At 36.8% G+C, this 24398-nt stretch overlaps 2 protein-coding genes across 5 annotated transcripts in view; both read right to left on the bottom strand.

Moving 5' to 3' along the window:
• The window catches only part of LOC132111477 (carbohydrate sulfotransferase 15-like), a 33946-nt gene extending 10269 nt beyond the window's left edge, over positions 1-23677 (bottom strand). The window contains exon 1 of the mRNA XM_059518815.1: positions 23537-23677. The gene's annotated coding sequence lies outside the window, so the exon portion shown is untranslated. The remainder of the gene's footprint in view (positions 1-23536) is intronic.
• LOC132112045 (uncharacterized) lies at positions 13779-19728 on the bottom strand. Of its 4 annotated transcripts, none has more exons than XM_059519636.1 (8): positions 19535-19728; positions 18390-18524; positions 18127-18263; positions 17673-17766; positions 17264-17599; positions 17009-17189; positions 16587-16711; positions 13779-16408 (listed from the first exon to the last, which is right to left on the bottom strand). In XM_059519636.1, exons 3-8 carry the CDS (start codon positions 18183-18185, stop codon positions 16076-16078), a joined length of 1128 nt encoding a protein of 375 aa, XP_059375619.1. In that variant the 5' UTR covers positions 18186-18263; positions 18390-18524; positions 19535-19728; the 3' UTR covers positions 13779-16075. The 4 variants fall into 4 exon arrangements, 3 of the variants coding, with proteins under 3 accessions (XP_059375619.1, XP_059375620.1, XP_059375621.1); XM_059519637.1 differs by having other exon boundaries at positions 18127-18254; XM_059519638.1 differs by lacking the exon at positions 18390-18524 and having other exon boundaries at positions 18127-18254.
• Positions 23678-24398: the final 721 nt, after the last annotated feature.

The raw sequence follows: 24398 nt of genomic DNA, 5'->3' as shown, positions 1-24398 counted from the left end.
GGTAAAAGCCCCGTTCATCTTGGGCGCCACTCCACCTATGTATCCTCGGTATCCCTGTTGCTACTAGAGAACTGTCAAGACAGCTCTTTCAGCAAGCTTATGCATAAGCTAGCGGTAGCCCCTGTGTGACAGGCAAGACTTGGTAGAAATGCTAGGTTCTTAGCCGTATCCCTTTAAAGGAATCTTTCCTGATTCCAAGCCTTCAGCTCTACCCTGGGCCGAGGCCCTAACAATTAAGTTGGGTATGTAGCTTAGGCCTTTTGGCCATAAGGGGTACTGTCACAGATAGCCGTCTAACGTCCCAGGGGCAACTCCCATGGAAATGGTAGAGCTGGTACTTAGTGCTCGCCATGATTGTGGCCTGCACTCCCCTCAGCATGGCGGCGTGGGTATACTGTTCCCCAAAGCGGCCCCTAGAGGATGCAGTTCGAAGTTCCCTTGAAAGGGAACTGTCTCAGGTTACGTATGTAACCATAGTTCCCTGAGTAGGGAACGAGACACTGCGTCCTCTAGCTCCCTGCCATGCTTCGGACGCAAGCTTCAGATGAAGAAGATAATGACGTGCTCTCCCGGTGCTTATTTATAGTCGCGCCGGTAGTGACGTCGGAGGCTGTCGCCGGCCAACAAGTTGGTGTTTTTTCAATGTATGCTTCAGACATGGGTCACGACGAGGTGTTCCCCAAAGCGGCCCCTAGAGGACGTAGTGTCTCGTTCCCTACTCAGGGAACTATGGTTACATACGTAACCTGAGACAGTTTTCTGTATCCAGTGGAGATTCTGGTTTGTTCGTGTTTGGTAAAACTAATGGCTTCATTTTTGATAAATAATGGACAAGTATGTTTTAATTATTATTTTCCTTTTAATGGTGTGTTTATATTAAACTCAAGGGTGCTTCCTACCTATCTCTTCCTACAAATGTCAAGTTGGGAAACAAAACACAAACATTTACAACAAAACATTTCTCCTCAATGCAGACCTAATGACTTGTTATTGCTGAATGTGCAGGGTTGGAAATTCTAGAGCAAGGCTTCTGAAAACCTAAAAAATATATTTGTTTAGCCCACACATACCACATTAATCCATGCTGAACTAATAAATAAATGTGAGGGTTAATAAATTATTGATAATTTCCTATTTTTTTTCGGGAAATAAATGGTTTGTATAATGCTCAAATAGAGAGAGTGAGAGACAGAGAAATAGGGAGAGTGATGAAAGATAAAGAGAGGGAAGGTAGTCAAAGCAGGACATGTGTGTTCCCATGGAGATGAAGGCAGGTGTCATTGATCTGTGTTGCTATGGAAAATAGACTCTGGGAGTGTTTGTATTTGTACGCTGACCTTAAATGACATTCCAGTGACAGATCAGCAATAAGTGAGGTCTTGCTACCTGTGTCGAAAATATGAGTTTGAGGTAAACCATAGCAAAGAGGACCTCCATCGCTGTTAGCGTGGGTGTCTATTTTAATCATGAGCGTTAAATTTCTGATGACTTTAGCACTGAGTTGGGCTGACATGTGCTGTCACTTTAAATATATTTCAGAATAACAAAACCCAGCTCTAAGTGTGGAGAGGTGAGGCATCTGTGAGCATGTTTTCATTACAGATCTGACTGATGTAGAGGAGCAGTCCGGGACAGAGAGAGGACGCATTAGTTGTTGAAATGAGCACACACTGCGGGAATGCCACAGCAGTCCACCGCTTAATGATTCGTTACTAAGAAGCTCCATCATTATACCTGTCAATCAAAATGACACTTGAGGAGCTCTACAAAGTATGTGCCTATTGATGCTTCTGATGTTGTTTATTTAAAGCTGATCAATTTGTCTTTGTCACCATATCATTGTTAATTTTAGTTTAGCTGTCGTGTTCTAGTTTCAGTTTATTATATATAATTTTTTTTTACTTAATTTTAAAGCCATAAGTATGTACTTTTGACCACTGACTGAGGCAATGTTGCAGTGTAAGGTTGGTCGATGGAAAACGCAAAGATGCTATGATGTTCCTTTATGAGAGTGCTGCAGAACATCTTTCCCATACATCTCTCTATACCACCTCCCTCAACCATTTCCATAATCATATAAAGAGGGTTGCATGGCTGTCAGGAACACTGCCTCCGAGCACAGTGGCTGCGCTGTCCGTGCCAGTCAATGCCATGACTAACTGATCAGAGTATGCAGTAATGGATCTGGGTGGATGGAAGGGAATGCCAAGAATTTTGGGGATAAAGTAGTAGCTCAAGTTGGAGCCCAAAATATACCACAGAGAGAAAATCTGATACTTACAGGAGGAACGGCAAAGTAGCAGTAGGGGCACGTTACAATATTATTGTGGATGCCTTTGCATATACAGTACAGTGGCCATAAAAGTATCTGGACAATTAAGCAACACTTTAAAAAGTATGGATGTCACTACAGTACAGTAAATATAAAATATCCAGAAATGTTACATTTTCATAGCACAATCACATTTTTCAAGAAAGAATATAGTTTTTAATATAATTACAATAAATATGAGTCTATGTATCCATCCATTCAGATGCCAAATGGTTTAATAATTGTATACAAGGCAATGGAATTTAACGTTTTAAAGTCTGATGTAAGTATCTATCCACCCATCCATGGACAGAGGTCAGAGGATTTTATTTAAAAAATTATTTATATGTGGGTGAATCTGTTTGTGAAATTACAATCCAGCTCTCAAGCTCAAAAAAAGCACAGAAAGCAAAACGCTCGCTATCATCTTTTTCCGATTTAATCTAAATTCTCCTCTAATACACACAAGCTCAAACACACACACATATAGACTAACAAGTACACATACCATTTGTGCAGTGTCAATAGATGGAAAACACGCAGGGATAAAATCTATTCCACAGTCAGTACAAGTGAGAGGAAATGAACGAATGCAGCAGCCAATAGAGATGGATAATGAAGCTAGGTGGAGACGAGTCTGAAATGGCATCAGTCAGTTATATTAATAAATACTTATTAGATCAAACTGAATAATCTTTGCTTAATGCACTTGGTTATATATTCATTGAAGTCACCTATTCAAAGTGCTGTGACATCTCTGTATTCAAAGTGTTGTCACATCTCTGTTTTACTCTCACTCATACTCTCAGAGGTCAAAATACTTTTATTTAAATAAAATATTTAATCAATTTAATAAGCATAATAAACTGAGCAAAAAGTTGATATGAAAACTTAGTATTTAGTTTGCCTGTTTTTCGTTTATTTATTTTGCTTCTAGGAATACATTGTCAGAACAGTTGCAAATAAGTTACATTTTTGGGTGAACTACAGTATAGTAGTTCCCCTTTAGAGAACAGCAAAAACTCCTAAATAATCATTTCAAATCTGTGACATGTATCATTTGTTGCATGTCTTCAATGTTAATGCATACATTTTTTCTGTTTTCTTGTTTCCTGACTGTGCTGATTAAATGTCCTGCAAACGAACTGAAAATAAAACGACTGACATTATGATTGAAGGCTCTGGGTAGAAGGATGTGATATGATGTCTGACAAACACAACCCAGAAAAAGCCTAGAGAATGACAGTTCAATTAATTTCATATGAAAAACCTCAGATGCTCCAGTTCCCTTCCCAACACTAGAGAGCATATGAAAATGTCTCTCCCTGAAGAGAATGGTAAAATAGACAAAGATACATAAATTACATTCATCCTTAATGACAGAGACAGTTTACCCTAAAGTGATCTTGTTCCAAATCTAGCACAAAAGAAGCTACTGTGAAAAATGCTGTTTTGTTTGCACATATAGTAAAACTGACTGTATGGGTAAAAACAGTTGAAACAGTGTTGTTCAAAATATCCTCATATGTATTTTGTTTTGGGGTGAACTATCCCTTTAATATCAATGCACTAGCAGGTTTGCAAAAACTGGTTCTGTGCGCAGCACACCACACCATCTATCACTGTAGTGCTGGAAAACATTTGACAAGTTTGAGTAAACAAGGCTGACTGGTCAGTAGGAAGTACTGTATGGAATCTGGAAAAACAAATTGAGTTATAGGGTGCTGAATATAATGCATTCCATTCAGCAATAATTTTTTTTATTATTATTTTCCTGATGAATGTAATTATTAATAAAACAACTGCATACCAGAATCTCAAAAGAAATTAATTTGCAATCAAGCAGTATACATCTATGTGCTCTCTCAGCAGCCAGTGCACAGCCCAAATCAGATTAACCCCTAAGCATTGCTGTAAAATGTGCCCAAAATTCCTAAAATAGGCATACCCAAAGTAAACTGCATGCTGTTCTTGAATCATTTGGAGTATGCATGCTTTTGGTCTCTTTTGAAAGACGACACTCCTCAAACCTCAGAATCACTGCAAGTATATTACAGTAATCTATTACTGGTATTGATTAATAGAACTTTGAACACACTGAAAAAGATAAAAAAAACATTCAGCCTACTTTTTTTGTAAACAGATGCCTGCAGATGACTATTGCTGGGAGCTATTAGCTGGAAAGCACAATGGCGCTCTGACAAAGACACTGATTGTACCTGCTTTGTACCTGTGTTGATTGTATCTTAAAAGGGTTTGCAACATTTGAATCACAAGAATCTGAGCTGTCCAAAGACAGAACATGTTTAGCTTCTTTTTATTTATTTTTTGAGCTGTATGTCACGAAGTTAACAAAGAGTTAAAACATGCAATGTACTGTGGGCGGTACAGTGGAACGCTAACAGGTTAATTCCTGCCATTCAGTCAATAATTTTTCATTCATTCATAATTTATTTTCAGTTTCCAAAATTACTTTCAGGCTTGACAAATCACTTTGTGATGCAATGCAATCTATTTGCATTGACATTCCCCTTTATTGTGCACTTTTATGGAGACATGCCAAAAAACATCTTCAAAGTCCACAATAACTGACAAGATATCCTATTAGACTATTTTAAGTTAACATGCAAAACCTTACTAAATCAATGACTTAATTATTATTATTTGTCACTACAAGGCCATGTGACACTATAAATTGTAACACTTGGTATTTATTATTGCTGTAGGTCATTAAAGCCTGAACTTTTCTAATTAAAATGTTACTTGCGGTTTCCTAAGCAGATAAATACAAGGGCATAAATAATACTGCTGTTATTATTAGTGACATATTGTGTAATTTGGAACCCATCTGGCAGACAGGTGTGCTTATGAGTGATGTTATGTGAACTTTTGCTGGAATAGCCTTTTTAAATGCCCCTTTATTCCTCACTTTGATACTCCAGCATGCATATGTATGATGACAGGCTCATGTTCTGTCTGGTAGATTTGTTTTGCAGTTTGAAGAAGATGTTTGTGTCTCAACGTTTGAAACAAGAGGCATGTGGTTTGCTGTTGATTTCAGACTGTCAGCGTGATGGAAGGCTTTATTTTGTTATGCTGTGCAGCGTGTGTGGCACCAGAGCAGGGAAGCTGGGGAGAACTGTTCATGTAATCCACACTGAAAAGATCAGTAGTGCAGAAGAAAAGAAGTGTAATTAAACAACAGAGATGAGAGAAGAGACGTTCCCTCAGGTGCTTCATTCAGCAGCCTATATGTGACTAAACACTTCTCTGTTATGAAGGAAAAAAATAGATTGAACCATCTTTATTAAGATGATTGCAACCTAATACAATGGTATATTTCACATTCTTATTCAAATTGCTTTATATTTATTTTTACATTTTTATACGTTTTTAACTTCGCTATAAATAACAGCTCTGTGGTCATGTGTTCAACCGTTGTGTTTCCTGACAGTGCAATGTTGAAACACTATTGTGTGCTTGATGGGAATCTCAGGACACCTCTTCCTAGACCTTTTATGTCCCAGATATGCACACAGTACAACAATAGATCCAAGTACCTCTTTCCAGTTAATCAATAGCCTGTTCTTTGTTACCATCCAATATGTAGCAAATGTCAGCAGTGCAAAAAAAACTGAAGTCACGAGGATCCTATAACGTCAGATAACAGCCACTTGAATTTATCTCATAAATAAACAATGTGTTGGACCGGATCCTTAATTAAATCTGCTACCTGGGACTTAAGATATAAAGAGTTGAGATACAAATTGAAAACAGAGGGATGGGAGATTCATTATAGAGCATCCGTTGTGTGAATGAACAGACGTGACCTACAAATAACTCTAAGAATCTTTTCTCATTTGCTTTATTTTTTCTCTCTCTCATTCTATTCTTTTATTTTTCTCCACCCCGAATGCAGGTTATGGAAGGCAGCTTTAATTTTCTGTAAAATCAAGGTTTTACCTATAACAAAATATTTCACAATATATTTTAACATTGTTTTTTTCTTCTCTTTGTTATGTTTTTACTAATCTTTTTGTATTTTTGTAGTTTAGTCAGAACTTCACTCATTAAACCAGGGTTCTTCAAACCTTTTGTTTGCCAAAGAACATCTTGTACTGTATAGTACCCCTCATTCCCTGATATAGGGAACGGAGATGTTGTGTTGAAGTTCCGATACTAAGGGTCACACTTGGGAGCCTAGGCACCTCTGGCATTATTGAGAAAAGGCCAATGAAATTGCTGAGCAAAATTGTCCTAGCTGGCCACGCACCAGACATTCTGGTATCCAGACATCCTCTATTTATAGATCAGCATGGCATTTGTTCAATCATTTTGTTCTTAGGTTTCGAGAAGCATCTCAACCCTCAGAAGCAGTTCAGAGTTGTGTCATAAGGGACACAACATCTCCTACCCCACCATCAGGATATGAAGGTTACCATACACAACAGAGATGTTTCCTTTCAGTCGGTCACTTCAACCTTGTGCCGAAATTCCAACACTAGGGGTTTACTAAATGTCACAGCTGCTGAACCATGTTACGAGTCCATGGGGGCACAGATGTTGACAAGTCCAGTGTGCCATGATGACCAAATGCACCTCACCTCCACAACGTCCAAGACTTATGATCTCACTCTCCAAGATCCATATAAAGCAGAGGTCACCTCCAGCTGAAGCCATTTCAAATTCTGATTAATACAAGAATAAATAGTGGTTGAAAAGTCCTTGTTGCAATGTTGGGGAAGTTTTCATTTTCTCAAGTGGGGAAAAAACACTACAGAGACCACAGTCTACCCAAATGGGAGGTAACATGTCGAGATACATCCTATGGACTTACTAAAAGTGAGTACTACATATCAAAGGTTTCTGTACCAGACACATAAACAAGATCAACTGTCTACCTAGGGGAAACACTGAATCCTATTCGGAATAGAGAAGTGGATTAATACACATATGGGGCTGCCAAAGGAGCCACAGCATACAGTTTGGAGCACTAATCCATTATGAGAGATCAGTTTTTGTGCTTGAATGATGAAAGGGTAGTCCAGGGTTCATAAGAAGGACTGATTCAATAAGCACACATTATCACCTCAGAGAGGAGAAGGCACTAAATGTAAGCTCTACACTCTACCAACCACCTGAGTTAAAGAGCTAGTGCTCAAAACTCTGGATGAAACTGGTTCCATTTGCAGCATGGAGAATCTGGCAAATGCATTAGGTGTAGCCCAACCTGCAGCTCTAAAAATGTCTCCTAATGAGGTACCATTTGCTAAAGCTGACAAAGTAGCAACACCCCTGGTTGAGTGTGCCCTCACTCTCAGTGGGCATGGTAAGTCTCTGGCCTGATAGACCGTAAGGATCGCTTCCACAGTCCTGTGGTAGATCCTTTGTTTGGAGACAACATTCCCCTTGTGCTGACCTCCGAAGCAGACAATGAGCTGTTCAGACAGTCTGAAACTCTGTGTGTGTTCCAAATAGATGCATAGGGCTTGAACCAGCCACAACAGAGACAGGTCTGGGTCCCCCTCCTGAGGGGGGATGGCTAGCAAGGTTAACACCTGATCTCTAAAAGGAGTGGTGAGAACCTTGGGCACATATCCAGGCTGGAGTCCAGGAAACGTGAGAGTCTGCCGGTCCAAATTCTAGGCTTGATTTGTTAACGGAGAGAGAAGTGAGCACAGTCAGAAAGGCCATCTTCATAGAGAGGGCAATAAGTCCAACTGACTGAAGGGGCTCAAACAAATCTTGAGTGCTTGAGTGATGGAAGGGTAGTCCAGGGTTCTTAAGAATGAACTAGACTGGACTAAATAAGCCCACATTATGACCTCAGAAAGGGGAAGGCACTAAATGCAAGCTATATACCCTACCAACCACCGGAGTTAAAGAGCTAGTGCTCAAAACTCTGGATGAAACTGGTCCAATTTGCAGAATGAGGGATCTGGCAAATACATTAGGTGTAGCCCAACCTGCAGCTCTGCAAATGTCCACTAATGAGGTACACTTGGCTAAAGCTGATGAAGCAGAAACATCCCTGGTTGAGTGTGCCCTCACTCCCAGTGGACATGGTAAGCCTCTGGTCTGATAGGCCGTAAGGATCACATCGACAATCCAGTGGGACATCCTTTGTTTGGAGACAGCATTCCCCTTCTGCTCACATCCGAAGCAGACAAAGGATTCAACCTCTGGGCATAGTTAGCTGCAATAGAGGCCATGTACACATGTACACAATGTGCCATTTCAGATCTAGCCTGCATAATGATATGCACCACTGCAGGTGACAGACCTCTGAGTTCCTCCTTGTCACGTCTAGGGACAAAACACAGAGGTTCCAGAGATCTGGGCGTGGGTGCTAGATTGTGCCCATATTGGAGAGAATGTCCCTCCTCAGGGGAGGTCCGCCAAGGATATGTTTATATCTTGCAATTCTTACTATATATCTAACAAAAAAAAGTTTATATTTTTATTGCATGGCAAAAACAAGCTTCCATAATTACAAAGTTTGACCCCAGCTGGAAAACCCTTGGATAAAATGAAGACAATAGTGAATCTGATCTTTCACAGTGAAGTGTAACATAATTAAACGCTCTGTGCTTAGCAGAAATGTGCTTGAATATGAAAATTGAATATGAAATTTTCAGCAATCACACATTATGATTGTAGTAACAATTTTAGAAAACAAACTCGACAGACAGCACACTTTGTTCTCCCTTTTCTCAGTAGGACATGCTATTCTGAACCCAAACAATTCAACCTCTTTGACCAGAGAATGCCATCTGCCTCGTCCTATCTTGGGATAGTGACTGGCTAATGTTCCATGAATCATTAAAGAGGGCAGCAGACCAAAGCTCCTGGCACTGATGACCAGAAGAGAGAAGGGGGAGAAGTGAACTCTCTCAGAGGCTGTCTTCCCTCCATTGATACCGCTGTACAATATTTATGTTTCTGCTCCAAATAGGCATGAAAGACTGAGTGCAGAACTGAGCTTCAGGGGCCTTGACACTTCAAGTAAAATCATATTAGGATTTAATCTGATCCAATTCTGTGCCTGTTAATAATACCTATTCACTGCCGAGAGCAGGTGCTATAAATACCCTTTATTGGTGGAAGGGGGCATGGGGAAGGCCAATGTTTCCCTGTTTCCCAGTGTGTGTGTGTGTGTGTGTGTGCATGTTTTTGTGACATATCAGGACACAACTTTGTATATTGACATGGGTATGACACAGGTATTACAAGGAGAGGGTGACTTATGAGGACATAACCCATGTCCCCATTTTTCAAAACACTTATAAACCATACAGAATGAGGTTTTTTTTTGAGAAAGTAAAAATGCACAAAGTTTCCTGTGAGGGTTAGGGTTAGGTGTAGGGTTGGTGTAGGGCCATAGAATATACAGTTTGTACAGTATAAAAACCATTACGACTATGGGATGTCCCTCTTTTCACAAAAACAAACACGTATGTGTGTGTATTTGTGTAAATATGTGTAAATACATGATCATGTACATTTTTTCATTTAGTTTACCATTGCCATCATGTAATGCTTGCACTGTAATTTTACCTGTAAGATATTGTACAGACACTACAGAATTTGTTTTTATAGATTACTAGTACCTTCCCATATAATATATATAGGTAAAAAAGGAAAATATCTAACCAGAAATTTTATGTAATTTTACAGTAAAAAGCAGTTAACTGTACAAAGAACAATTCAATCATATAATTTACAGTCAAAAACTGTAAACTGATTCCCCAAAATTACCTGTGTGACACTCCACATTTAACTTAAATATTTAAATATAACTATTTTAGTTTCTTAATATTAATTATACTAAACTTACCCCTGTCTTCTGTAGACCTATTTTACAGCTGAAATTGTTTCATACTCAATGGACTTTGCAAAAAACCGGTAGATTGTTATTTTCCTGTTTATTACTGTGAAGCTGATTTGTAAGTGCCATATAAATGTTACTTGACTTGCCAGTGTTTTTTTATCCCTAAAGCACTTGCTGAATCCATTAACTTGTAAACATAATTTTGCTTGCGGACTGAGTTAAAGCTGCACAAAGGCATCCAATTAGATAGTAGCTTGCAAGGTTGTGAAAGTACATTTCAGTTTTATGTTCAATATGCATCAGACGGTCAGTGAGTGGACTGTGGGCGTTCCGTGGGTGTGCCATCTGGCTGTGACTATGTTTAGGATAACAAACTGCTAAATTGAGTTCTCTCTTTGCTTGGAATGAAATAAAGATGGGCATTTAAGTTACTGAGCCAACACACTAGCCAACAATATGTATAAATGATATACTTCTTTCAGATTTAGTCTTATAGCTATAGAGTGATACAGCAAGGAAGTGCATTACAGCAACTCTCTAAAGTTCATATTTTACAGTCAGTACATTCATTTATATAAAGCATAAGTCAGACTAGGCTTGTGTAAGCTCATAACATTATATATATATATATATATATATATATATATATATATATATATATATATATATTACAGAAACAGACTAAGTGTAATATAAGTGGTAAATGTGTGTTTATATTTTCAAAAAGTAAAGCAACATAACCCTAGAGGTGCCCCGCATGATGAATCATCCTGGTGGAATGGGCCATCATCCTTAAATTCACTCTGTCTCTCCCTCGTACTCTATTTCTTCTCCTTTCTCTGGCGAGAATCCATATAATCAAAGGTTTGAAGCATTCAGTTAGTTTAAAACCCAAATTAAGCAATTCGGCGATAAACAGGAAGCAAGTATTGCATGGAGTGAGTAGCACATCCATTATAGTAAATGTCAAAAGGTCACTGAAGAATCACCAGAAATAATTTATGACTGAACTCACCAGACCATTAACATAAGCTCACTATGGCAAGCAGACACATCTCCCTATTTGGCCATTTTAGACAGGCTTACACTGGCTAAAACAACACGAGATTAATACCAACACCATTAAGACTAGCAAAAAGAACTCATGTAACTAACTGCTGCATACAAATGACTACAACGGCACTCAATGTCTTCTGTACTTGTAGGATATTCTGTTAACATGTCTGAAATACACAAAATTGCTCGAGGCAACGTCGGTTTATATTCCCACAGATGGCAAAATAAATCATTGACTTGGCTGATGTTAACAATTGGTTAAGTTTGGAGTGAAATATTTTAGGGTAGCATCTTCGTCATTGCTATGGTGTTTACTTTAACTCTGCAGTGGATGTGTGTCCAGCTGGGCAATGAATGATTCAAGTTTAAGAGTTTAAGGTCAAGTTTGTTATTTGGATGAAGTTTGTGCATGAACTCCACAGGATGGAGGTTTCCACATGATTTGAATGCTGTCATTTTTAAATGAATATATTTTTGTGTTTAATTCTTTATATATTTGCTAATTTTTATATATTTTTTAATATATTTACATTAAAACAAATGTTTATTTACTATACATACTACCGTTCCAAAGTCTCATGTGTCATTTATTTGACAAAAATTACGGTAAAAACATAGTTTGAAATAACTATTTTAATATGTTTTAAAATGTAATGTACTCCAGTGATGACAAAGCTAAATTTTCAGCAGTCATTACTCCAGTCTTCATTGTCACATGATACTTTAGAAATCATTTTAATATACTGGCATTAATAAACATTTATAATTATTAAAAACAGTTGTACTTTTTCTTTTTTTTTCTTTATGTGAAAACAATGACACATTTTTTGATTAATAGACTGTTCAAAAGAACAGCATTTATTATATATATATATATATATATATATATATATATATATATATATATTAGGGGTGCTCCAATCACAATCGGCCGATCGTTATGCCTATCTGGTCAGTTAAGCCGGTTCTCTAATCAGCGGTAAATTCCATCAGGTGCGTGATTTCACATAGAGCAGCTGTTACTACACAGAGGCTCTATGTGAAATCACGCACCTGATGGAATTTACCGCTGATTAGAGAACCGGCTTTACTGACGATATGCGCATTAACGATCGGCCGATCGTGATCGGAGCACCCCTAAAATATATATAATTTAATTCATTAATTAATTAATTTAATTAATTTATGCATTTAGCAGACACTTTTATCCAAAGCGACTTACAGTGCACTCAGGCTATCAATTTTTACCTATCATGTGTTCCCGGGGAATCGAATCCCCAATCTTGATAACGCAATGCTTTACCACTTGAGCTACAGGAACACTATTCTAATTTAAAGAGTTTTGAACTGTTTAGAACCAACCATTTGGAATTTTGACTCAAAACCTTATTCTTGAGATATCTAGCCCTTGTGACTACTAGCCCTGTTCTCTCTCTTGTAAAATGAAAGTTACGTTGCTTGATTTAAACTACTGTCAAAGTTTTTAAAAGATCTCTCTTTCTGTCTTGCACAGAACACACAAAATTAAAAATTCAAAGCTGTGTAATATCTGATTTGCTGGGGTATGAAATTGCAAAAAGAGAGAATGGAGAGCCTTTATAGAGCATAAATCGTGCCAGTGAAAAAAATGACATGAGCCATAAATAACTGATATAAATAACTCTCATTCGCTTTTTTCCCACTTTCATCCTCTTTTATTTTCCTCAAAAGTTATGGGAGGCAGCTTTCATTTTCTAGCTGAAAAAAAAAAGAAAAGGGGGTTTGCCAGGGGCTGGGCAAAGTCAATCCTAGGTATGAAGAATGAGACATTCACATAAATAAAACACACACAACACAAACACAAACACAGCTCCATGTCAGAAGCCAAAGGGCATCTGTCTACCTGTCAGGCCAGGTTTTGTGACTCCCAGAAGAAGCGAAATGTTAATAAAGGCTTTGAGCCCTATAGTGTGAGGTTTGAGAGACCCTGCTGTCTCCCATGCTGAGTTTCATCTCACTGCTGAAAGCAATATGAACACTATATGAAAAGCCCCCATAATCTGAAATGTGCTATTATGCACAGCAAAAAGTCCAGTGTTAAATTAACTCTCAAAGAGTTGATTTCAACACTTTTTGAGAGTTTATATAGCTCCACACTCTCCAGAGTTAAAATAACACTTTCAAAATAGTTAAATATTTAACACAATGCCAGAGTTCCTAATTTGACTCCAAATAAAGTGTTAAAATAACACTAGAAGGGATACAGAAAAACAACACTGTTCAGAGTTGCATGTTTTAGGTGGTTAAATCTGTATGGTCTCAAAGATCTACAAAATAATGTTAAATAAACAACAGCACACAAAATATTTGCCAGTGACTTGTTTATTTGTATTTCTCACTTGTAGTGCATTTTGAAGTCGAATTAAAACATTACAAAAGAAGGTATGATATACAAACTTTCATCCACAACACTGTATGAACTTTGAATATCAAATGGCTTATAAAATTTAATCTCTGACATTTTGATAATACACCTTTCCTCACTTCGTACTACTCTGAATGCATGATAATGTTCATCAAAATTCTCTGTGAATAGTTTGTTTACCAACAGATAAATGTAACTTTCAACCAAAAGTACAGCACTTATTTGACAGAAGACTGGCATTTCACTTTCTATAGCACTGCACACCACAAGTCCAGCTCTATATTCTACACCATCAACTTTAACCCAACTGGTTGAGAAAACATCTTTTGATATGAACATTTCAAGCATTTGATTGCTGACCTCATTCCCTATGGAAAATGGTTTAATTGGCCCAAACTCATTATGTTTGAGGGTGAATGTTTCCCAATGGTACGCAATGGCCATCTGATGCTTTTTAGCTAATGATTTTGTTATGTTTTTGAAATTTTTAAAAAAATCTTTGAACATCTTATGTTTGGCTTCGAACCTCATTGACCACATATATAACAAGGGGCCAATTTTCCTTATAGAAGAAGGGTAATGTATCATGTAATGATGTTTAGGAATCAAATTTTTATGAGGATACAAGTACTTGAATAGTTTGTGATGGTCAGCAATCAAGTGCTTCAAATACACTGTCAAACCTGAAGTGAGACAAGGTGAAAACACAATGTTCATTATTTGAAGTAACATAAGCAACAAACTCCAGTGTTTGTGTCCTGGAGGAACAATGTCTCCAAACAAAAGTGGGAGATTTTTCACAAGACATAATGTCTGAATGGAATTTAAACCAATGCTATTACCAGCACTATCCAAAATAACCTTTGTGGGACGATTTTTTCGTTCTAAAAATCCATAATCAAAAGAATAAATCCTTGAAAGTAAATCCTCTTCAGATATAAAGTTTTGTTTGAGATGTCCAAAAAGCAATTTGATTTCATATTGAACCACGCCCTCAAGAAGGTCATGCATTATATCAAATGAGTAGTTATTGCTAACATGAAAGTATTTCAGTGTATTAATTATGGATTTTTTTTTCAAACCATATAGTGACCTCAATTGTGGGTTTTCCTGGAGAGACTTGCAATGTATTTCAAAGATTTCTTGTGCACGAAGGACCACCTTAGGATCATCCTCACTGTATACTGTTTGAGAATCATTCTTTTCAATTAAACAAAGGCGACAGAAATGATGGCTATTAAATGACTCATTAAAACCAAGAATTGAATGCATTCCTAGATTATCACCAGTGATTTGTGCGATGGTGCCGTATATCTGCTCATCTGAGAATGGGAGACTTAATCCTTGGCTTTCAAGTATCTTTATATCATTTATCAACGGATCCAGTATAACATCAAAACCGTACTTGCTTACGTCTTGTGTGTGAAAAAGTGCTAACAAATGAATGTTCATCAGAACTGAGTTAAATTTTGGGGGCAAGTTTCTTACAATAAAATAAAGGCAGCCAATTTTGTGGATACTACGTTTGGAGCCAAGGGGGTTAGCGGTTTCAAAATCATCATAGTATATTTGAATTTGTAATGCATGTCTTTTTGTTGTAAATAAAGGGTGGGATTTAAAATAACTTCCATCGCTAAAATCTGTAAAAGTGTCAGGCTCTGATCTACAATCTTTCCTTAGGAGGTCACAAATGTCTGGATTTCTGCACATGAATTTCAACGTTTCTAAAATTGGCACATATATAAAAGTATCATTCACTGGAACTTGGTCATAAGTACCAGATTTCTTATTCAATTTGTTGTCATACCGCACACCTAGTGTTATCTCAATGGGCTCTACAACTCCCCATTTTTCTTTAAAGTATTTATTACGTTTCCATTCTGTATTCAGATTTGTGAATGGGTTTTCTAATTTTTCAAAAGATTCATTTATTACAGTTTTGTAGGGGTCATTTGTAGGCAAAGCAGAAAGTATGTTATGCTTAGCCTGAGAGTTAAGCTCATCTGTTAGCTCCTCTAAATCTCCCACAATTGAGGACACCAAACTGTTTGGAATCCCACTTGCTTGTATTTTGGCCACAATGGAATCACACAATTCTTTAGTTGAATTTTTAGTAAGCCCTGAATCATTGTTATCAGATAAACCACTGGAACAAGGAGATAAATGCTGGGGATTCATAAGGTCCTCCAAAGCATGAGATGAGCTTGCAACTGGCTCACTTGAGGAACATCCAACAGTTGAAGTTGGAGCAATCAGCTGAATGCTGCTATGAACACTATTAAGGTGCTTACGAAAACCTGCATATGTTTGGAACTGATGCCTACAACCTTGCTGAGAACAAATTAATTTGAACTTAGATCCAGGATAATAACTATGTTCACCTCTTAAATGGGAAATCAACTGTTGACTGTCTGGGTGCTCTTTTTGACAAATAAAACAGATCAGCATTCTGTCAACATCATACTACCCGACTTTAAGTTAAGGTTACGGTCTGGTTGAGCAGTCTGGCTCTCAAATCTCTAACCCTGGGAGACTCCTTCATTTGACCTACATCAATGTTATACACTGTTGTCTGCAGGAATGTGTAAAAGTTTAGAAGTGCACTATCATAGGACAAATTGAACACAAAATGTGCCTTGAAAAGTTCATCAAATGCTCCAAGGGAGCGGTTTGCCTGGCATGGGATGAGATGCTTATCCAAGATGATGTAGAAGCCCTCAATCTTGCTTTTCTGGCGTCCAACAGCAAGGAGGTACGGATGCTGATGCTGGATGTTGTTGAGGTGCTCCTCCAAACTGCAGCATGACTAAAGTTGAAATTAACATTGAATATTAGACACAAACATAATGTCCAGTCAGGGAAAACAACTGTATAAAAGAGACTGTTCAAAGAACTCAATGGCTAGTGCAATATGATAATGCATATGAATGATTTTAAATCTCCATGTTAGAGCTTCCAAAAACACAATATTAAAATGTCAATACCTTATGAAAGATTACAAGTCTTTCAGCAGCATCACATGCACTGATTTTTGGAGACTTCAGTCCTCCTGGTGATGGTGGAAGGAGATGTATCAGTAAAAGAAGGGATGCCATTTCATGGTCGTAGACTAGAGATGAAATTCACATGAAATTTTTTATTAATTAATCTAAACCTTCAAATGAAATATTTTAAGTTTAAAAATACAAAGCATTTTAAACATTCACCTGGTTAATGTAGTCTTTTTAAAGATTTTATGTAGTGCAAGTTATTTATTTTTTATTAATCCGGAAAACATCCAATCTCATAGATTATGAAGTTTACTCATTTTAATATTTTTTGTCATCAAAACAAATATATTGTTACTGCAAACTGTAACTGCAAATATAGCAGATTTGTAAAAACAAGCAAATCAAATACAACTTACTTGTTTCATGAAGGTCACTTCCTTTAGGACATTCTGCTGAGAGCAACAACTGACTCAGCTCTGCTGTTGAAGTAAGTTGCTTGGCCTCTCTAATGACATTTGGCCTGAAGAACGTGTCCCACTTCTGAAGCAGCCTGGAGGATGTCTCGGTGTCAAACAGGAGAGTGAAGTCTTGATCAACCTTTAAGATGATATTAAACTATAAACAATATTCTCAAATTACATGCTTTTGAAAAAATGTTATTCCAAACTTACCAGGCCTTTTGTATCTAGGAATCTTGGGAAGGTGAAGAGGATATCAACACTAGAGCCTGGATCTTTAACAAGCTTCTGCCGATGCTGAAAGGTCTCTCTCATCTTTTGGAATATTAGGGACTTCTCTGTAGTGTGGCTGAGCAAAGAAATGGCCTCTCTGCAAGCATCCCCATCAAGTTGCCCTTCAAAATTAGTAGCCCTTTTGCATTTTGGGCCTCCTGGAGAAACATCATGAGGGCTGTCTAGTGGCAAAGATCCTCGTCTAATCTTTCTGTGGACTGTTTTCATACGCCAAGCAATGTATCCTGTGTTGCTTGCAGCGTCATAAAAGTGTTCCTTAAAAGAATAAAATTTCTATGTCATAACATTGCAATTATAACATGAAAGGGTCATGCAGACGATGACTTACATAGCCTTTCTTGGAATAAGGATCTCTGAGGGAAGGGAACAGCATCACTATGCCAAGAGCATACTGTTCTCTGATGGCTTTAGTAGGGAGTTGCCTAAGAGAAGATATCAAATTAGTTTTAATTTATACAATGGTCATGCAGTTATGTTTTATAAAAATTAAATAAAAATACCCATGTGTATCAATCATGTGAGCCACCAGAATGTTGATCATTTGTCTTCTTGTGGCATCTGTAAGGGTTTCGATTTCTTGATACTCCTGTAGTACTGCTTCACCACCAGACTTCAATTTAAGAACATCCTCGACCAACTAAAAATAAAAAAAAACGACCTTGGTGATTCACTAATTACCACAGCCTCAGAAGGGTTAAAAAAACTATTTCTATATTTTGGATAATTTTCATTTCTGGGTGAACATAACCTTAAGGAGAATCACATAAAAACTTTGTTCTAACCTGCTTTGCAGACAGTGCAGATGTGTCCTCTTTTCTTTGTCTCTTGTTAGGGACCTCATCTAAGATTACAGTCGATGCACTTGAAATGTTGCTTTTGTCAGACTTCTCAGATATGGAAGACAAAGAATCTGAAAATTCTAAATAAAGTATTAAAATATTACAAATATTGTGATGACCAGCACAAGAATCAGAAACAGCCAATGTATCATATTTATCCTAAGTTGCTTGATAACTCGACTTCTTAAACATTCAATAAAGCTCACCGTCATTTGAGAAAACAGTCAGCACCACATTGCCTTGTCCAATGAGGTCACTGAATATTTCTTCATCGACTTCTGTCCCTGTTGCATCCCTGTATGTTACTTTTGCATCAGGTGGCAAGCAAAATCTCTCAATGACTGAAAAAAAAGATTTTTAAGTTGACAACCTTTCTTGCGTCACAACAAATAACTGATTTGAATACATATATCTTTTATGATGCAAGCAAAATGTAAATATGCATTATTTTTCTTTTTTCCAATGTATACCCTTCTACAGAATATTATATGATAAAGGCAAATACAAAAATGAGGCAACAACACAATACACAGAATTTATCAGATTTTAATCAAATTCTTAGTTATTTTAAATGAGTAAGAAAAAAAAGAAACCTTTGACGTGAAATTGCATGAAGTCAAACCTCCCTTCAATGCAATCCAGCTTCACATACTTCTGCTGTTCGTTGTACTTGATCTGGACCAACATTTTACCTGGAACATGCAAAAGTGTTTGGCCTTGTAAATCGTTGTAAAAAAAAGAAGAAAAAAAAATACTTTATGGATAGATGCACGTCACATCGTTTCCTTTGTAATATCACAATTTACAGATTTGATGCACCGTACTTTTTCTACCAGTGCCAGTTATTTAATCACACATTTATTTTAAGAATTATTAAATTATTATTAATACATTATTATTTATTTATTTTTAAATGTGACCTAAAGCGACACACACATCGCATCACACACACACACCGCTAAGATTTAAGTTACATAGCTTTAGTAACTTTTTTTTTTTTTTACATAACTTCAGTAACTTAATAGCTAGCTAACGAAGCTAATCACGTCGACGAGGGCAATTGTGGCAATAAACGAGGCTTTGTAAAAGATCGTTCGTTTTATTAATTCGGTAAATCATTTTAATTAATTCGGCCACGCTGTAATAATTTGATTCCTATTTTTAGTTAAATCTAAAAGCGTAATAAACCGTTGCCACGATGTAAGTTAACATAACTTAGGCTGTGTGTGTGCGTTCGCCTTCACATTTTAATATACGTTTATGCGCAGTGCTCCATAGCACATTATGTTGTACATTCTCTACTGAATAAGCACCAATCATAAATGTAAAAGTATGATTAAATTTAACTTACCTTTCAAAGCCACACGAGGATAATGGCGACGTCTTCATGGATTTTCAGCAGCGACGATTGGAAATGCGTGGGCGGAGTCTAATTACGTCTCTATGGAGCTTGTTTAACACTGATGATCAACTCTGTGAAATAACTCCAACACCAAACACCATTTTACTCTGAATGTGTTCAAATTACTCTTTGGGTGTTGAAATCAACTCGGAAATGTTTAACACTGAAATTTCAACTCTCCAATTTTTGCTGTGTGGCTTTCCAGAAGAAATTGCATATTTTTATGTAACGTTATGATTATGAAATGATGTGTTTCTGTTGTTTTGTCTTATTGCAGGCCAAGCAGACCATTAAATAAAAAAAAGCCCAATGACCATGACATTAAATCTGACATGTAATAAGAAAATTACGTTGGGAGTTTTTTGATATGAACGTTCAAATAGAAAATAACGCAAAGTGAATAGATGCAATTTAACATAGTAGAAAACACTATTTTCTTTATGGTATTTTAAACAGAATTGTTCATTTACAGTATATCAAAAAACAAAGTTGCAAATCTTGTTGAAACCTACTACAATGCCAATGAAAATTCTGATGAAAATTCTGAAGGTAAGAGCTAAAATTTTTATTTTTCTTGACACAGGTGCAATATTTTGTGGTAAAATATGATTGATTTCATAGGAAACACAAACTAGACCTTTCATACTATAAATCTTATAAGTCATGTGAAAAGGAAATCTGTGTCTGTCTGTGTGTGTGTGTGTGTGTGTGTGTGTGTGTGTGTGTGTGTGTGTGTGTTTGTCTGAGTGTGTGTGTATATATGTATGTATGTCAGATTATGGGTGTATAAGTGCACATGCAGGCAAAGAGTCAGACTGTGTGTGTGGGTGAGTGTGTGTATGTATGTGTGTGTGTGTGTGTAGGCAGACAGTGGATCAAAGCAATAAAGTTTTTGGTTGTTGGTATGGATAGCATGTTGAGTTTCATATTCTGCAGCTGTTAAGATCTTAGCCTGGTGAATGTCTTTCTAAGGAAGAGACTCTCCGGCCATCCAATACACACTCCTTGTGCCAACAATTACTAATACATCACAGCCTTGTAGACACTCCAGAGTGCAGTAGCCATGATAAACATGAAAGCACTCAATGGCAATTTCCTTAGGTAACAGAGCAACACTTTCCTTTCTAACATATCTACTACAAAAAATAACAATCATTACGGCAAGTTAAATTCTCTAAATTATCCTTAAACTTCACTTTAAATTGCTCTGAATTCACTGATGGTTAGAATTAACCAGCTACAGCCTGATAAGCAGGTGCTTCATGGTACAGTGTGTATTTCAACATGTTTCAACATGGATTTCGTAGATGCCACCTGATGCCATTGAACAATGTAAGACTGGATCCATCTGTTATTTTCTCTTATATAGCAGTTGACATATTCCACAGGGGAAATACACACAATATGATAACCAAGTGAGACATGTTCCTCTATCAACATCCATTGCTGTTCCTATAGGACAACATTCCTAGCAGTCTCTATCCCACACCTAAAACCACGTTCTTAAAATCATAGTCAGGGGCAGAGCTTAATGGATTGTGGAAAGTGGGAAAGCCTGAGTTCGGTGCAAGCTTTTGAAATAGGGTATATGTCGAATATCACCTGACCAAACCCAGAAAACAGGTCTCATTGCTTCCTCTAGTCGGAGAACAAGCTAACAACTGTAATAAATAATAGCGATATCCATGGTTTTTTATTGTTGGACTTTTAAAAAAATCTATGGAATATTTATCTATGGACTGTTTTTATTGTTGACTTTTTATTAAACTTTTTATATAAATGTTATTGAAAATAGTACAAATAAAAAACTTTTAGATATCATTCTGCATATGTAATGGACATTGGTTATGATAATCTTTGGAATCTACTTTGAATGCATCTTGAGTAAAACTGCTTCATATTTAACGAAGCATATGCAAAATGCTTGAATGGGAAGCGGCAAGACCAGCTTAACAGAATACAGAAGTCTGCTGCACATACCCTATTGGATAAAGTTTAACGTCTATACCTACCCCAACCCTAAACCTACCCCTTACAATAATGAAAAAAAAACAGTAATTATTGTTGTACAGTGTGAGAAAAATTACGCTATATTGATGCAGCTCTATTTTGCACACAAACAGCTCTTAATCAAGTCCAGTTTTTATGTAGCCTGCTGATTTGTGTTCATGATATTCAGTTGCAACTAAATTTTTTGCAAAAAGAGACAGAATAAATATGTTTGATATCTAAATGTTTGAAAATGTGTTGTTGTTGTTTTAACCACACTGGAATCTAAACTGGGAATCGATAAGCAAAATCGGAATCGAAATCGAAATTAATAAAATTCAAAGATACCCGACCCTAGTCGCTGTGTTCCATCAAAGGTGCTGCTTCAACCTCATTGCTTAACTGTGAATAATAAATAAATAAATGGCTATAATTAATTTTATTTAATTGAACACGCCATGTTTTAAAATAGAAAATAAAACACAGCAATCACCAAATAGTTTACCAACTTGCCAAGTGTTGTTTCGATCTACTGATGATGAATTATTAATAATTTGTGTAATTTATGGTGTTTAAATCATACATGTAAACTCACATTTCGGCCAGGAAAGTTTTGATGCCATTTTCTTCTCGTATTGTTTACTTTATGTAATGGCTATAATCGTGCTGTTCCACAAGTGCCACCTTCTGGCAAAGAGTGAATTTGCATATTCACTTATGTTCACATTTTACGCAGAACAGTGTTTTAAATGTTAACTAGCATGTCAATGAGGGGAAAAAAACTAAATTGGACATATAATTGCCAAACATATAAATGCAAACATGCAAAGGCGTACTGTAATGCTGTAGCCCAGGGGCCTCGAGGATATCTTAAGGCACCCCTGGTCATGAAATATGTATTTCATTATACATGGGTAAATAGCATTAAACGTTCTGTGATTAATTATAAAAACACAACTGTGTTTAGTGTGCTGTATTGCAGGTACCTAAAATAGTTCAAGAGCAATAGTCAAACCTTGCAAAAAATTTCCATGGAAACCCTAGCAATCACAAATATACTTGTGTCTATGAGTGGTAACTTGGTGCTAGCCACACAAAAAAAATCAAAACTTTTTTTTTGCCTATTAAACAAAAAGAAATTATTAAAGAGGGTTTGGTTGATCAGGGTTAATTTCTAGACCATTTGATGCTCTCTCAAAATGTTAGCTCTCTTTATTCATATTCATATTAATTTAAGATGTTCAAAGATTATAACCTGTCTATGTCACCACACTCTTTTTCTTTTTTATTTTTTACAAAATTAACCCCTTCAGTTACAAATGTTATTTAAAAAAAATAATTTGGAGAAAGATGTTTAAAATATATGAATGTAAGTTATGGAGATTAGCTATATTTTAATGTAAGGCTTAGAAGCTTCTTTTTTTTCACAGACTGTGAAAATGGTTGAGATGAGTCATAAATGCACAACATAACTTTGGTCATTGATTAACAAAAGTTAAGAGCCTAAATATTTTGACATTAATTTATATGTTGTTTGCAAGGTTCTGTTTGTTTCACAAGAGATGTTCAGCAAAGAGTGAGTGAGTGTACCAACCGATTAGTGCTTTTTTAACTAAGGTTATCTCTGCGTAAACTGTGGTTACCATGGTAAATGTTTGTAAGGGTAATAATGCCGATGAACTGAGGCACAGAGCTTCTGTCACAGCAGCATCCCATCGATCTGAATGAAACATTGTGCGTGTGAAAATCCTGATGAGAGACGCTATTTATGAAGCGCTTCTCAATGCACTAGTTTTAGAAATCATCTTTTTGACGCTTTAACATCCAGTCAGTGTCAGGCGGAGCGTCGCTATATAAAACCCCTCTGTCATCTAATGTGGTACATCCAATTAGCCTGATCAGTGTAAACCCTCGAACATTCTTATCAAATAAACCTTCATATTACTGGTGTATAAAACTTACCTTGACAACTTGTCCAGTTTTAATATTCCAATGAACGCTTCTGTTGGGATTTGATAACGGTAAAAGAGGACCGCGATACAGAGAACTTTGAGCGACTGAGTTGATGAAAGCCTTTCTGTCTCTGTTCAATCACAATGTCTCTCTCTCTCTCTCTCTCTCTCTCTCTCTCTCTCTCTCTCTCTCTCTCTCTCTCTCGCTCTCTCTCTCTCTCGTTCAGCAGGGGTTCAGTCAGTGGAGGGGGTGGGAATATAGCTATAGCTGATGTGATGTAGCCTACTCCCACCAATCGCAGCTGTATATGAACTAGATCTACTTGAGATTAAAAATAAAACAGAATAGCCTAGTAGAGCGAAATGTTGGTCTAAAACATAAAACATGAATGAGTAACTTTTATTACAATTTAATTCATTAAACGGCAAAAACACTCTCCAGACTTGACAGGGCCAATGCAGATCCCAGGTTTTTGCTCCCTATAGAGAACAAAACACAAAAATTTAGTTGCACAACAGCTTGACAGACATCAATGTGATAAACAGACTTGAAAATGACTTACCTCTTTATTAACCGAAGAGCGATACTCATCAGCACGCTGTTATGTCGAACAACATACACGCTGAAAGAAATGAAAAACAAATTCGACACTGCATAGACATCTTCGATCCGTTACAAAGCTAAAACCGCTCTAATTTTATGAATTTTACTGCATTCTTCAATAGCTGAAAATGACTTACCTCTTTATTAACTCATCAGCACGCTGTAATGTCGAACAACACACATGCTGAAAGAAATGAAAAACATTCAACACTGCATAGACCTACAGAGATATTCGTTTCACAATGCATCCCCTTTCTGAATTTCCTTG

This window comes from Carassius carassius, chromosome 31, assembly GCF_963082965.1.
Source record: "Carassius carassius chromosome 31, fCarCar2.1, whole genome shotgun sequence".
Classification (NCBI taxonomy): domain Eukaryota; kingdom Metazoa; phylum Chordata; class Actinopteri; order Cypriniformes; family Cyprinidae; genus Carassius; species Carassius carassius.
Note: the sequence above shows the minus strand (reverse complement) of the source record. Positions and strands in the feature narration are given on the sequence as shown.